The 15,172-nt window shown below is 35.8% G+C and overlaps 1 protein-coding gene across 1 annotated transcript in view; it reads right to left on the reverse strand.

Annotated features, from left to right (window-relative positions):
- The window catches only part of Sec10 (Exocyst complex component Sec10), a 92,780-nt gene that overhangs the window by 61,838 nt on the left and 15,770 nt on the right, over window positions 1-15,172 (reverse strand). Inside the window, exons 2-5 of the mRNA XM_081730450.1 lie at window positions 13,735-13,856; window positions 11,715-11,832; window positions 6,580-6,777; window positions 310-374 (exon numbers count right to left, since the gene is read on the reverse strand). Of these exons, the coding sequence (XP_081586576.1) occupies window positions 310-374; window positions 6,580-6,777; window positions 11,715-11,832; window positions 13,735-13,856 (503 nt within the window). The remainder of the gene's footprint in view (window positions 1-309; window positions 375-6,579; window positions 6,778-11,714; window positions 11,833-13,734; window positions 13,857-15,172) is intronic.

A 15,172-nucleotide genomic window follows, 5' to 3' on the forward strand; every position in this document is an offset into this window, starting at 1 on the left:
GACAGAAGGTTACGAAATTAAAATAATATAATACGGTGTCAACAATGGAAGAAGAAAAATAATTAACATAAATTCATAACTAAAATGTTAATTGCCTCTCAGCTAGCCGGATTCTTGGATAACCACAAATGTAAAAGTTCCACGTGATATTCTTATCCCAGTAAATTTGTCACTCCCCAAAACTTGCCACCCTAGGCCATGGCGGTCCATGCTAAATACAGCCTTGACTATATGCAAAATTTAACAAAACACAAATTCATATATTATATTCATAATTAGATATAAATTACATGAAGAAAATAAACTTACTTTCCAGACGGTAGTTCTTGAGCGATTAAATGCAGTTTCTGAATAATGTCAGCTGCTTCGTTTATCTGAAAAAAAAAAAAAAAAAAAAAAAAAAAAAATCAAACTAACAGAAAGAAACCACCCCAGCTAACAACTACAGCACTTAATATTAACAAGTAACACTATTTTGTATACAGTACGTACAATTTCTACTACTTCAACGAACTATCTACTTTTAACGGAAGATTTCAGCTACTTTTTATCACAATACGTAATTTATTCTCTCTTTTCTAATACCATCTTCTGTAGGTCGTACCTTTTCTCTCGTATTTTAGTTAATCTATGGAAACCCTTTTCCCAACTAGCTAAAATTTCAATTACTTTTAATGTTAAGTCATTAAACATGCATAAGGAACAATAGCACGATATATAACTTTTTTCTAGATTCATCCTCTCCCACTTTCTCTGATGGTTTTCGGCGATTGAAAAGCTTAAATTTAAATAATTACGGAGTGAATTATGGAAATCTTTACTAAATTGAAATCAGAAAGCCACAGAGAATAAGAAAACTAACTTTATATTATAGTTATATATATAAACTATATTATATATATAAACTAAGTTATATATGCCTTAACTATATAAGGACTTTTCAATGTCCTTAATATTCGAAATGTTTCAAAAACACGAAACAATGTAGAATAAAAATATAAACAAATAAAGATCCCTATAATCAGTCATGCTTTACACCAAACTAGCTAGAAGCACGAGTTTTTCGCAATGCGCGATAAAACGACATGCGTCAGAATTAAGTAATTTTCAGTTTCTTGGCGTTTTATGATATTCTATGTGTATTTTCATTAGTTTCCGTTGCCCGATAAAACGCCAAATCGGTAGTTTGGCGCGAAATTTTAAAAATGCGTTTTCATTTAAAAACGCCAGTTTTCTGCTAAGGGAACGGTAGAACGTGACATGAAGGTGCATTTTGGGTAATTCGGACACGGCTATAGAGAACATGTTGCACGTGAGTTATCACCATCGCAGCTGGATGGGAGGGGTCGTTTTAATTAGCTAGTCAATGACATGGACTGGTGATAAGTGACAAACGTACAACAATGAAGGAAGAAAATGTGGAAACATGTAACATGCTTCTGTTTAATGCTTAAATATAACTTATGCCTATATGTGTTCAGAAAACAGCAAAACTTTTCTATTTATAGTAAGTTAAGTTACTGATTTTTCTTCAGTTTGGTTAAAAAATAATATAATCTTCTATAAGTGAAATTTTCAATGTCAAGTGAAATATTAAGTGAGTTTGTTTTCAGGCAATTAATGGTTTATTTCTGTAGTAATCTATGAATGAAAGGAACAATTGTAAAAATGTCAGGAAATATCTTTTCCACAACAGCTACAAAAATGCATAACTTTATTTGGAAAACTTGTTTCTCCAATATTCTTTCCAAATTTTGCAGTTGCGAAGAAGTAAAAGTCATGTGTTGAATATGTCCAAGTCCATATTAATTTCACATTCTTACGAGTATATATATTTGGCTGTCTAGAAAAAATCATGATTTGTTTCCTCTATGTTATTCGGAGGTCATTTAATTATAAAGAGAATAAATATCACTCAATGATTGATATATTGCCCGATTTGTTCGATAACCTTTTAACATCTTCCAGTGAGCTTCATAATTCCTCTTTCACACAAGAATCTATCGAAAAAGTTCTGAAGAGAACAACATAAGTGAAGTCTGATGGCACAAAGTCAGGAGAAAATGGTATGACAAATCCAATCCACGCTTCAGCGATTTTTGACGCGTAATCGAATTTGGGAATGGTTTCGAATTGTTGTGATGGAACACAAACCCTTTATACTTAACAAGATATGGACGTTTCTAGATGATGATTTGTTGGATTTTGGACTTCGGATGATGAACTGGCCAATTTCAGACTGTAATTATTCGAATTGTTTAGTTTTTTGGTAGAAGGTTCAAAATCAAATCTTTAAATACAACCACACTGAGAAGATAATTTTCCTCAAATGAATATCTGTTTCGATATCGTTTGATGCGAATCATCATGTCGGAACCAAAGCCGTTTGCGCAAAATATTATAAACAATTCACCTTGTATCATTTGTTATCAGTCGCTTAAAATAAAAGAATGTAGTCTTCATCGCAACGTATATTGCATTTGTTTATACGCTTCATAAAATGAATTTCTTTGAGTGTATGAGAAGTCCAAACATCGAGCTTGCCTATGTATTCTAGCTTATTCACGTGGTTGTGACTACTAGAATGACTGATGTTCAATGTTTCTGTTATACTGCAATATTTCGTGTCGTCTAAAGTGGGTTTGACTTGATCAATACCCTGATTTTGCCTTCATCAACCTCGATGGAGCTCCCTAACCGAAGAGTGTCGCTGATATCAAAGTCACCAGCACAGAATTTCGCACTGATATTCTTGTAAAGTATGGTCACCGTAAATTTCCCGCAACTTTTTACAAGCTTGACATACGTTCTCCACTTCACGAACGTAAAATAGTAAAATATAGTGGAAATGCAGTTTCATCTTTGATCTTCAATTTGTAAAATCTGAACTCAAACTAATTCGTTGAGATTAGTGCACGAGGTTTCGGTTTTGATTCCCGGTGGGAGGGCCTTGAAACAATTTGAAGGCATTACGGTACGTGGAATGAAATGAAATCTTTGAGTTTTACGTCCCATGGTTATGCCGTCTAGGCTAAAGGAGACGGTGATGATGAGAAATGAATGAAATAGTTGAATGAAGAAGGTGGGAGGAAACGGGAGAACCCAGAGGAAACCTACGCACACGGTGTTTGTCCATCACAAAGTTCACTTGGTACGAGCTTGGATCGAACCAGGGACCCCATGCACCAGAGGTGTGCGCTCTACCGTTGAGCTACCGTGGCCCCGGCATTACGGTAATTTTGACTCCACCATAAACTGTAGGTCAACGTCTTATAACCTCGATGATGAAAAGGGACGCCAAACTTAAATAAATAAATAAATTATAAATAAATTACTTTTAGAAAAAATAATGCTTCCACTCACAGGTGTCACATTGTATAGCAATAACAAAGATAGGATTCTAGTAGTATTTCCAATATTGAAACAGCGCTGTTGCAAAAATTGGATAATGATCTATCCGATTACTTAATATTTAACATCCATATTTTAATATTTATTAATTCATTTCGATTTAGCAAATGAAATTAAATTTGCGGTTTCACGTAGCACAGTTATGCCCTTTAGGCTAAAGGAGACAGATTAGTGAATGATTGTGATGTAATTGGTGGAATGAGAATGTGGAAAGAAAAGAAAAAGCCCGGAGAAAATCCACGGATACGATGTTATTTTATTTAATAAAATATGAATATTATAAGGTATAATCTGTTGAAAAAAATATTTAAGCTTCTAGTTTTCACTGTTAACGTAAACCGCTCAAAGAGGTGAAATGATTTTTTGAATAAATCTGTATAGGATGCCAAAAAGTAAGGTGAGTATCTTTTGAGTTTATTCTGATTTCCATTTCCTGAATTCGATTGTTTAATAACCCTTTTGTTTTATACAATATCTTGGAAATCCTTTGTGTGTTTGGAAATCCTTTGTGTGGAAATCCTGATATTGGAATATCATTAAGCTTACAATCACGAACGTGTACTTTATACTATATGCAAATACTTATCTTGATCATATCAACGTACGATACTTTGTATTCATAAATTGCATCTTGCGTTCTATAAGTACGATTAGTAAGGCAAAATCTGTATCCTGTTAAATTCTTTCAGGCCTTCGGTGCGAGCGGTCCTGGATTCGATTCCCGGTGGGGACACTCGGTTGAAAAAGTGTAAAAAGCTTTTTCAGACCAGCTATTCGGAATGAGATTTTCCTCATTCACACCAGGCAAAATGTCGGGGTGGTACCTGATATATAGGTCCCAGGCCGCTTCCTTCCTTCCCCAATCCTTTCTTCCTCCCCTTTCCTCGGATAATGTGATCGCCGAGGGATGTCATCTCTCATACGTGACGGGCTAACATGGCTATAGATGCTGAAAGCCCATAAATCTAAATCCTAAATTCTTTCAGTATGTCTTCGTGGAACTCGTTAACATTCATAGTAATATGCTTAAAAGACATTTTCACTATATTGATTACCTAACACGCAACATTTTGGGTAAGAAGCCGGTTGTACAGATGTTGAATGTCTGGCGTAATGTATCCCACACACGCTGTACAAGTAATTCTTGGTCGATGGTTGCTGTTCAGTCTGTCGGTCACGTGCCATTCAACCATGGCTTAGATCGAAAGAGGAAGCAGGCTAGTGTAGTTAGTGTAAATACAGCAAGCTGGACTGCCCTGACAGTATAGGGAAACGCGTTATCTGCTGGAAGATGAGGTTCCACAAAGTGTTCAGATAAGATCGGAGGATAGAACTGACGTCACGTATGTACAACGCACTAGTCAAACTTCCCCTCCCCTTGAATGAAGATCCCGAGCAAGAGAGGCGTGTAGTTTATTCCCATTCATCCCATACTACTATCCCAGATGTGGGCCTTGTATGGCGAGTGTCAACATACGCTGAATTTTCCTACTCACCTACATAAGCACACGGCAGTGTTCGGGACTGAAACGACTCTTATCATTGAATACCACTGCTCTTCATTTGCCTCGCCACTACAGCCTCTTGACACCAACGAAGACGTTCTCGTGAATAGGAAGATGTAAGGAATAATCGGTGCGCGAAAATGTAAACGTGCTCCCACTAATCGATTGTTTATTATTTCTGTGTTCACCGTGGAAATCAGTTACTTAGTCCAGTTCCAAATTATTCTACTATCTAGGCCTACTTGCCAGTGCATCGTGGTGACACTGCTAAGGGAACCTCTGCCTCCTAACATGTCGTCAGTGAACCGATGGACCACTGACACGTTACAACTACTCGTAAAAGTTCGAGGGTTTTAGTTGGAATTCTCCAATTTCTCCTGCATTCTAATTTCACCTTTTTTTTTTTTTTTTTTTTTTTTTTTACAATCACCCACGTTCATTAATCATCCGTTTCCTCTAGCCTAGATGATACAAGTGTGGAAAGTTTTTTTTAACTCGGAGTGTTGGTACTTCAAACTCAGACTAAGATTCTTCTGCAGCCCGACATTCTGTGCTGCAAAATTGTTTGAATCATACTGCATCTACAGGGCGTTCTTAAATGTATTTTCACCACTGTATATACAAATTAAAAGGCCATTTACAAGGGAAAGAATTATTTCTAGTTTCACTTCGGTTTACTGTTATTGTTAATATTTCTATTCCGATTCATGATACAAGGAAATGCAGTGTAGAAGAAGCAGCAATGTTAGGTGTACGCCAAGCAAAGAAGTTTGGTTTGTATGGCGTGTTTTCTCAATTGATATTGAAGCCGGAAGTGTCAGTACACTTCCATCACTTCCGGTTTCAGTAGAGATTCGAGTGGAGATGGAACATATTTAAATGATTACAGAGCGATTTAAATGATTATAGAAATTGCTTCACGCTATCTTTTGAGGTTTTTCTCTATAGCGATCAACGTTTAAACCGCAAATGGTTTATTTCTTCCACTTTGGAGTGGGTTAAGAGTGAATCTATATTTAGAACACTAAAATCGATCCCAAAACACAGATTCTTGTTACTTCTTATCATTTTTGGTTTATCAAGATCAATATTGAAACCGGAAGTTACAGTAGATTTCTATCACATAAGGTTTAAGTATAGTTAAGGATGGAGATTAAATGTACTTTTGGGACACTTAGTCGATTGCTGGAAACTGCTTCCCGCTATCTATTCCCGTTTTTGCTCCATAGTGATCAACATAAAAACAGGAAATGGCTGATTCCTGCCACTTCCTGTTTGAATATAACCTTTATCAACAAACCTGAAATCCCAACTTTTGACACACTACAATCTGGCCAAAATTAATCGTGTTCCATCAAGTAGTTCTTTTGTTTTTCCCCTCCCACAAGGACTCACGTACAGATTAAGTATACCGGTATAAAAAGTAGTTTTGGAAAACCAAACTCCCTAAAAATTTAGAATACAGAGAAACAGTGTGTATCTTCGTCAGTCCACACTCACTGTTTCATTTACCTAATTCCTTAACAGCTTTATCTGCTTTCCCTAAGCTGGACAAGAAAACAATCTTTCAAAATACTGTCGTTTGTGTTGTCCTTTTTCTCGATTTTCATACCATATAAAATACCATTCTCTAGTGTTGTAACACTTAATTAATATGAATTACCTGTGTTTTGTCTGTAAATACTTCAGATAACAACGGACCAGGGCTTAAAAACTCAGCAAAATGGTTCATTAACTTCTGGGCTTCTACTGCCCTCGCTCTCGGAGTATTTACGCTCTCTAGTTGGTCCCCTAAGTGGATTACTTTGGTAGCCACATAGTTTATTCTTTCATCCAACTCCTGGAACATACTGAAAGCTCCCTGAAAAGAAATTAATAGATGCGTCAAGTAATTTGACAGGTCACATGTCACACATATGAAACTACACAGTGTATCTTATATAAAAGTTTCTAGTCATATTTATGGTTCACTAATCAGTGGAACCTGTTCACTCAACGATCTGTTTAATTATTTGACCACATTATGGTGAATACATGTTGATTTAGCCATGTACTATTACTATTCGAAAACTGGCAACAACAGTATAAGTTGGATACCCCCCTCCAAAACAAAACAAAAAAAAAAAAAAAAAAAAAAAACCGAAGGTAACAAATTTAAGGTTTCAAAAGCTCAGCTGAGGATGTCGGAACAAACACACATATAAAAACTTAACAACCGAAGAAATATCCTTACTTCTTCTTCGAGGTCTTACTTTCAGCATCAACATATCAAAGTTTTCCACGACTTAAGAACTCAGCGAACTGATTCACTAACTTTTGGGCTTCTATTGATCTTCCCCCTGGAATGTTTACGGCTGTCTAGCTGGTCCCCTAAGTGAATTTCTTTGGTAGCCCCATGAGGCTTCTGTCTGGCCATTTTCATTTTTAATCATAGACGCCATTTTCTCACCCAATCTTGGCGCTGCGTTCTGATCCCACTATTACATGCTCCGCACATAAGTATTCCAGATTCGAGGTCAAGAATTATCCCGACCACCAGACTGAATCACTATAGCAACTTTCTAACCTCATCAACTACAGACCTTTGGAGGAAGGTTGCAGCCATGATTTCATTACTTACTAAACTCAAATTTTACTCTGCCAGCCACTATCTACTCGAAAGTCTATCCTAAATCACAACATTACACACTACTACAAAATTCCTTAATCATCTACGACCTAGAATATACAAACCCGGCAACCGAGAAAATCCCAGTTTTCAATATTGCTAACCCAAACATCTTTACTTTCCTCGAGTACCACCTCCAACCTCACGTTCAAGCCCTTCCATTATACCTCAAAGATAAAATTACTTCCTATTCATTATTTGCACCACCAACGAACCTCTACCACATATTATCCTGGTATCCATAGACGTAGTTTATTATACACTAATATTCTACTTGCCCATGGCTTTGATCCCCTGAAGGATTCCTAATCCAGCTTTCAATTTGTCCTACACATGAACAACTTTACATTCGGAAATAATGAAAAACTTTACATTTGGAAATATCCACTAGCTGTAAATCAAAGGCACTGCCATAGACACCTGTATGGGGCTCTAATACACCAACCTATTCATCGAGCGCTCGGAACAACAAATACGTCACTCATTACAACTTCAACCTTTTTCCTGGCTTCGATTCACAGCAGAGGTTTTTATAATATATTCTCTATTCAAATTTCAAATAATGAATTTTGGTTTACCCATACCCGCAACCTCTTTCGAAACTGAAAACACTTTCCGGATACAAAGTCGTATACCGAAGACTCTATTATCTCCCTCATTGCAATAAATAGTTTCTTAAAATCTCTCCCTCCACTGAAAAAATGCAACAAACTCAGACGCAATACCTGACCTATATTTGGCACAAGTATCATCAAATATTTTACAAAGGCAAAGGCAACCCACATATTCTATCATTTCGGTAGTCGTGATTTTCCCAGTCTCATTTACATCTTAGAATGCACTCACTGTTTAGTCTTGAATTAACAATTACCGATACTTTTCCAGTACTCAAATTTCCCATCTACCTAATCCAGACCCCATTACAACGGCACACTTAACCACGCCTTTTGCATTCTAAAAATCTTTCTCCCAGACTCTTCCATTTTCCTTAACAACAAAGTAAAACATGCGTTCCTCTCGCGGCTATACGGTTATGGCGTACACGTCTTTGACGTGGGAGACCCGGATTCGATTCCCAGCAGCTTACGTGGTTCATACCCCTCGTTAAGCTGTAGGTCCAAGTCTCATATAGCCTCGCTGGTGACGAAACGCTACTAATCAACGAACTAACCGAAAGCCCCTTCCCCGTGGTCTTAATCTCTTAATACACAACTCATTATACTTAGTGCGTTTACAAGTATTTTTATTTATTTATTCTATCATTTCTTGTAAATGATTCTGTTCTGTATTATCACTCATTGTTTCAATTCATTTCATTTTTTGACATAATTATTTAGATTTTTCTCTTCATCTATGGGTCTTCCTCTTTCCAGTATCCTTACTGATCAAAATGTAAGAGTAAAGACATGCCGAAGATACCTCGCAGTCAAGGTTGAGGTTTAGGTCGCGGTCACTGCCTCGATGATGGCACAAACACATGGATTAAAATAAGTAAGCGCATGCCGGAGATATACGCTACATCGCAACCTAGAAGTCGACAGCGATGGTGAAATAGTGGTCGCAATGATAAACAACCAAGTTTCTTTTTATATCAATGTTCAGTGGAAGCACTGCTGTGACTCGTGTTCCTATTGGTTCTCCTTGAAGCGCTGCACGGAATAAAATCTTCATTTGTTCAGAATTTCGTCTGCAGAGGATTGTGTGTCTATGCTTGAGAGGTTTTGCTGCACTGTTAAATTTGATTAATTTGAAATACGTATTAATAGAAGTAATGAGGAATGTTCTAACAATATGGGATAAGAAGTATACTCAACGTAATAGGCACGTTTTAAATAGAGAAAGGAAGAAAACAGCAACTCAAATGAGAATGTCATGCAAGCTATTCATATTTATTTGAGAATTTCTGTAAGTTATTATTATATAGGGCAGTGGCGGTTAAGGGAAGCGGATCTTTTGGACTGAAACCCCCGAATTCCGGAATTTCTAAAGCAAAAAAAGAAACTAGTGTTACTCATATCTATGCTTAAAATCTTCAACCCGCCCCCCTCAATTCAGAGATTAATAAAAAAGAATTTCTTCTAAATTCGTTACTGATATACGGTAAAACAATAGTTGTAAAGACAAGCATGTAACCATAAGGAGGCAATGTCGAACAATGGAATTGCAATGACGAAACTTCAGTTGGTGAAGTTAATACCCCCTCCACCCGGAAACCTAAAGATCTTCCTGTTTTTGATTTTACTGGGAAATTATTTTCTCGCCAAGTTCTAAAAGAGGGCATTTCTTCACGGATTTTTTTTTTTTTTTAAGTAAAGTCTTTGATTTATTGATAGGGATAGATTAGAGATGAGACTCAAATATTTCTGCGAAACACGAGATGAGACTTTGGCATTTCTCATGTCTCATCTCGCTCCATCTCTATTTATACATTGTTTGATCATTTCAATTTCAAAATGTAGTTTTGCAGTGATTTTAATACACTGACGGAATAATTTCACACGCATCACAGCAATGTTTCTCCTAAAGCTGAGAACTTACAGCGAGGACGCGACCTTTTCGCTATGTGCGCCCTTCAACCATTCCTACCTACACATAGAAGTAGCGACCGCGACTTAAACCTCGACCTCGACTGCGAGGTATCTTCGACACGTCTTTACCCGAACTTAAGTTTTACCTTCCACTCCTGAGACACACTCTTACTTGCAACATTACCACGTGACTGCATTCCAAGATGGCACCCACCTGGAAGCTTCATGGCTACTGTTCTCTTTTCTTTCCTTCTTTCAATCTTTTTTGCCTATTCTTCCTCTCCCTCTGATGAAGTGTTTCAGAAAAATGCTTATACAGTAACCGAAAACAAAAATTTTCACGTTAAACATAAAAATAAAAAATAAATAAAAAACTATTTTGAGGCACTCTTCTGTGCTTCCTCCGGCGATCTGAAGAAAACTTGTTGCTACATCCAAGACTGATATGAAAGAATTCGATCTTATAAAATAAAAGTGGCGAGATAAGGTTTGAATTCGATAGTAAGATTTCCTTCTCTTCGCAATTTATGGGTAAGGAAAAATCCTTGAAATGCACTTTTACATTTGACTAGAAATAGCAAATACTGAACTGACGATCTTGAATTGTGAATCACTCAGCAAATCCATGATATTGTAATATACGTCGACTTTATGCATGTGTGTGTAACTTGAAACTTTTAAACACCCACGAAATACTTCCTGTAATAAGATTCGTAAACAGCAACTATTTATAATTATTATTGTTCTGTAGAAATCAGTCTCTCTTCCAGTACTACATATTTCAAAAAGATTAATAATTTCAGATCAGACTGTAATAGGTTACGTCAAAACCAACAATTTCTCTTCTTATGAAATTCTACTCCTTGCTTTCGTTCTATTTAAATGCCAATAAACTGAACACAACAACATTCTCCTCTTCTCTTCTGTGAAGTACTTCACAACCGTATGCAGATTTATATCTTTTGAATATAAATCTGCATACGGTTCGTTACTAGATATGCATCTCATCGTATCAATTATCATAGTAATTGCTTATAGGGTTGTGTGTTCACTACTTTCATTTTTATAGTGTTGTGAGTGCACTTTTTGTATACATTCAGACAATACTCTACTGATCTATACAGCGTGTATGTACTTTCCCGGATGTCTGCGATGCATACCGCAACTTTTGATTCAATTAGGTGTAAGAGCAGATTAAACTTTTCCAGGTTATTATTGATAATATGTGCATATACCTTTATCTTAATGATGAACTTTGAAAAAAAATAATAAAAAAGTCTCAAAACATAATTATTACGTACACAGTATTAATAAATTAAGGTTCGACGTGACTTGAAATAAAATCAACGCTCTCTCAAAACTGGCCCATACTGATCCACGAAAATCAAGCGTAGGAACCAATGTAAGATATTTTCTGACTGACTACCTATTAAAACTTCCACGCTTATCAGCTACTTTCCGCCAAAGAATACAATAATAGTTTAAATCTTAGGATAGACTTTCCTAGCAAATACTATCTACATAAAACCGATTTTTTTTTTTTTAAATAATTAGAAAGTCAAAATGCAACAAACTGTTTATGCACATAAATCTATTACTTACCCTATTTCTTTCCTGCAACTGAGCAATCTGCTGCCAGTGGCTGTTTTCATCCTCTCGACAAATAATTTCCAGACGTTCACATTTCTTCTGCTGTCGCTCTTCCAGTAACTGTAAGTCTCTAAAATGATACAACGGAAGTGGAATGGTACAGAATACGTTACAGCAACAACCTCCTCTTTAAATAAAGTTTGATTTAACTCTCAGTCATACATATATTGGGCTTCATGAGATGAGAATGAGCAGATTTTTTTATGGACAGAACGTTATTCACAGTCTTCCTACATTAAATAGAAACAAATTTATTATTTTTCCACAAGACACTATTTTTAAATGTAACACTAACTTTAAATGACTAAGCGAATTTTCCTTTTTATATTCTACTGTGAATTTTACTCTGGCATGAATTTTTTCAAGTTTATGATTACGCGGTCAACTGTTCTACAGCATGTCATCAGGAAAGCAGTGTTTTACGAATTTTACTATACCTTTTCTACATAGTTTAATTTCGATCTTTATTAGCGATGTTTGCTAACATTTTTTTTTTTTTTTTTTTTTTTTTTTTTTTTTTTTTTTAATAATAAGGCAACCAACTGTATTAACTGTTTCTTTTGAGTGATTATCATTAAGTATTTTTCGAGTCTACACATTTTATTGCTGTCTGTTAGCAGTCTACAATGGTCTTCGCTTCAAGATATAAGAAAAAAATTGATGTGGGATCTGTAGACCTGAGAAAAAAATAGTTCGTTCTTGAAACATCGTCAAGAATTTCAACGTTGAAATATTCGAATATTCAACTAAATACAAAATTAGTAATATCTTTGTGTACGCATTTTATGCATAATTCAATAGTAAAGGTCATAGTTTCTTACCTTGATGCATATTATATAATATATTCTGAGTATAATTTCAGCTTGTTAATTCTGCAGCCTTCAACACGCCTATTTTCAAATGGTGGTTGAAATCAAAATTCATTTACATCCTTTGACTCTTGTATTTAAACAATGTAATGTGGTATAAACGCTTAAACACTTATAATTACGGTATATTGCTGTATATCTGAAGAGAACTGCTGTGTATCCTTGAATTGAACGTGTAGCAAATACTTACATTTTTCGCGTTACACTCACATATTATTATCATCAGTATATTGTTGCCATATTTTCGAAGTTAGTATAAGTATGTGATTCTATTAGGTTTCTACGTACTTTTGATATTTACTAAAGGATAGTGTATTATAAAATCTCCTTGCTTATTTAAATTTCTTTATCTAAGTTTAATTTGGGATCCTTCGTTCTGATAAAATAAGATTCAAACAGGATCTTTTCACTACGGAAGATGTCTTGTGTATAATATTTACGTCTTTAACAGGTTGACTGCCATGAGCATCATATGTGGTGCTCACCTTATTTTTCTGTGGGTCCATGAGCACCATATATGATGCTCATGCTCGATATCACAAATTACTAACCTATTCAGGTTCTTGAGCATCATATATGATGCTCATTGTCTCAAATTACTGTGAGACCATGAACATGACATATGGTGCTCGGCTCCCATTTGTACATTTTCGGGAGAAGCAAAATATCGCGACAAAAATTTGACATGGCTATCCATAATTGAGCCATAGGTAAGAAGAAATTTATGGCCTCCTGGGAGCAGTACCCTCAAATCACCTTAGCAGTCAACCTGTTAATGTAATGATTAGTGTTATGTAAACTTCTCGAAAATCCTGGTACCGCTGGGGTAATGCCCTTGATGTCTTGGACGTATTTCTTTGTCCTAGCGTCTATTTTTCTTCGTCATGGTAATATATATTTGTTAATAATCACATCTAATTTCATATATGGCAAAATTCACTTTGGCAAGCTGGAATTACAGTAAGAAAAAATACTATTACGCATAAAGACAAAAAGTTACAAAATTACGACGTTCTAAGCTTGCTCAATATGTGCTCTAGATTATCTGTATCAAATTCTAATTAAAATATTTAATAAACAGAAATAAATATAGCAATACTTACTTAATTGCCTGAAGAAAAGCATCATGGAGCAAAATCGGATCAAAATTATCACCTTCTTCTCTTGGACCTCCGACAGTCCGCCACGCTAAACGTTCAACAAATTCTTCAGGATCAAACGGTTCCTATGGAAAGAAAAAGATCAAAGAAACAGACTATAAGAATTTAGACATTCGTATATGTTTTGTTAGTTTCCAGATATTTCTCACTGTGTTATTGTTAGATTGGCTCTCTCTCTCGCGAAGAAATGGGTGTAAAAATTTTTCTACATAAACAACCAGTATAAAAAGATGTTTCTTTCCGAGTACGAACCAGTGAAAATGTATTTACAAGGGAAGTATGAATGAGCTCATATCGAAACCTACCGTAAAATTTCACTCAGAGGAAGGAAGTCCCACAGGAAGACCACACACAAAAAAGCAGCTGCGTTTTCGAAGTGGAATTAACCAAAATGGCAGATTGAAATGTCGCGTATCCATGTCCACAATTGCACAATACGTTCAGTACCACGCCTTGTAAACGGCCTGTTAATAATAAAAAGTCAATAACAATAATGTGGATACATACTATACCTAAGGGAAAGTCGTACAGTAAGGTGAACCTTGACAGCAGCCATCTTGAATTCAGATCAAGTTTTGTAAATAGGAATAGGGCAATATGATACATGATTTTGGGCTAGAATTTACGCAGGAAAACAATGGTAGTAATAGTTTTAAGATACGTGCATTTGGTAAAAAGTTATAGGCACATTTAGTGTATGTTTCCATGTGCATAACTCCCGAATGAAGCAGCTGTACAAAAACAAGTTGTTGTTGTTGAAATGTAACTCCTACTTGATAGTTCCACAATATATTTCAATGATGGACGAAAGAAAAGCAGAAATGAGACAGATCAGAGGAAAACTGCACATACGGCATTTAATATAACGATTTTGTTATCAGCGATTTTGGCTAAATTTTCGTATAATCTGGTCTATCTCCGCCCCTATTCAACCAATTTGGACCAAATTTGCCGACTAATCTCCTACAAGTGTGTAGCTTTGCTCAACAACATTTGGAACAAATTGGGAAAATATAGAGTGTGTTTCCAATATTTTTGTATTTTACAATTTGTTGGATAGCTGCTTCATTCGGGAGATGTTCACATGGAAACATACACAATAAATATGCCTGTAACTTTTTACCAAATGCACGTATCTTAAAACTATTACTACCATTGTTTTTCTGCTTAAATTCTAGCCCAAAATCATGTATCATATTGCCCTATTCCTATTTACAAAACTTGATCTGAATTCAAGATGGCTGCTGTCAAGGATCACCTTACAGTACGACTTCCCCTTAGGTATGGTATGTGCCCACATTGTTGTTATTGACTTTTTATTATTAACAGGCCGTTTACAAGGCGTGGTACTGAACGTATTGTGCAATTGTGGACATGGATA

The sequence above is a fragment of the Thermobia domestica genome, chromosome 11, assembly GCF_964235325.1.
Source record: "Thermobia domestica chromosome 11, izTheDome1.hap1.1, whole genome shotgun sequence".
In the NCBI taxonomy this organism is placed as follows: domain Eukaryota; kingdom Metazoa; phylum Arthropoda; class Insecta; order Zygentoma; family Lepismatidae; genus Thermobia; species Thermobia domestica.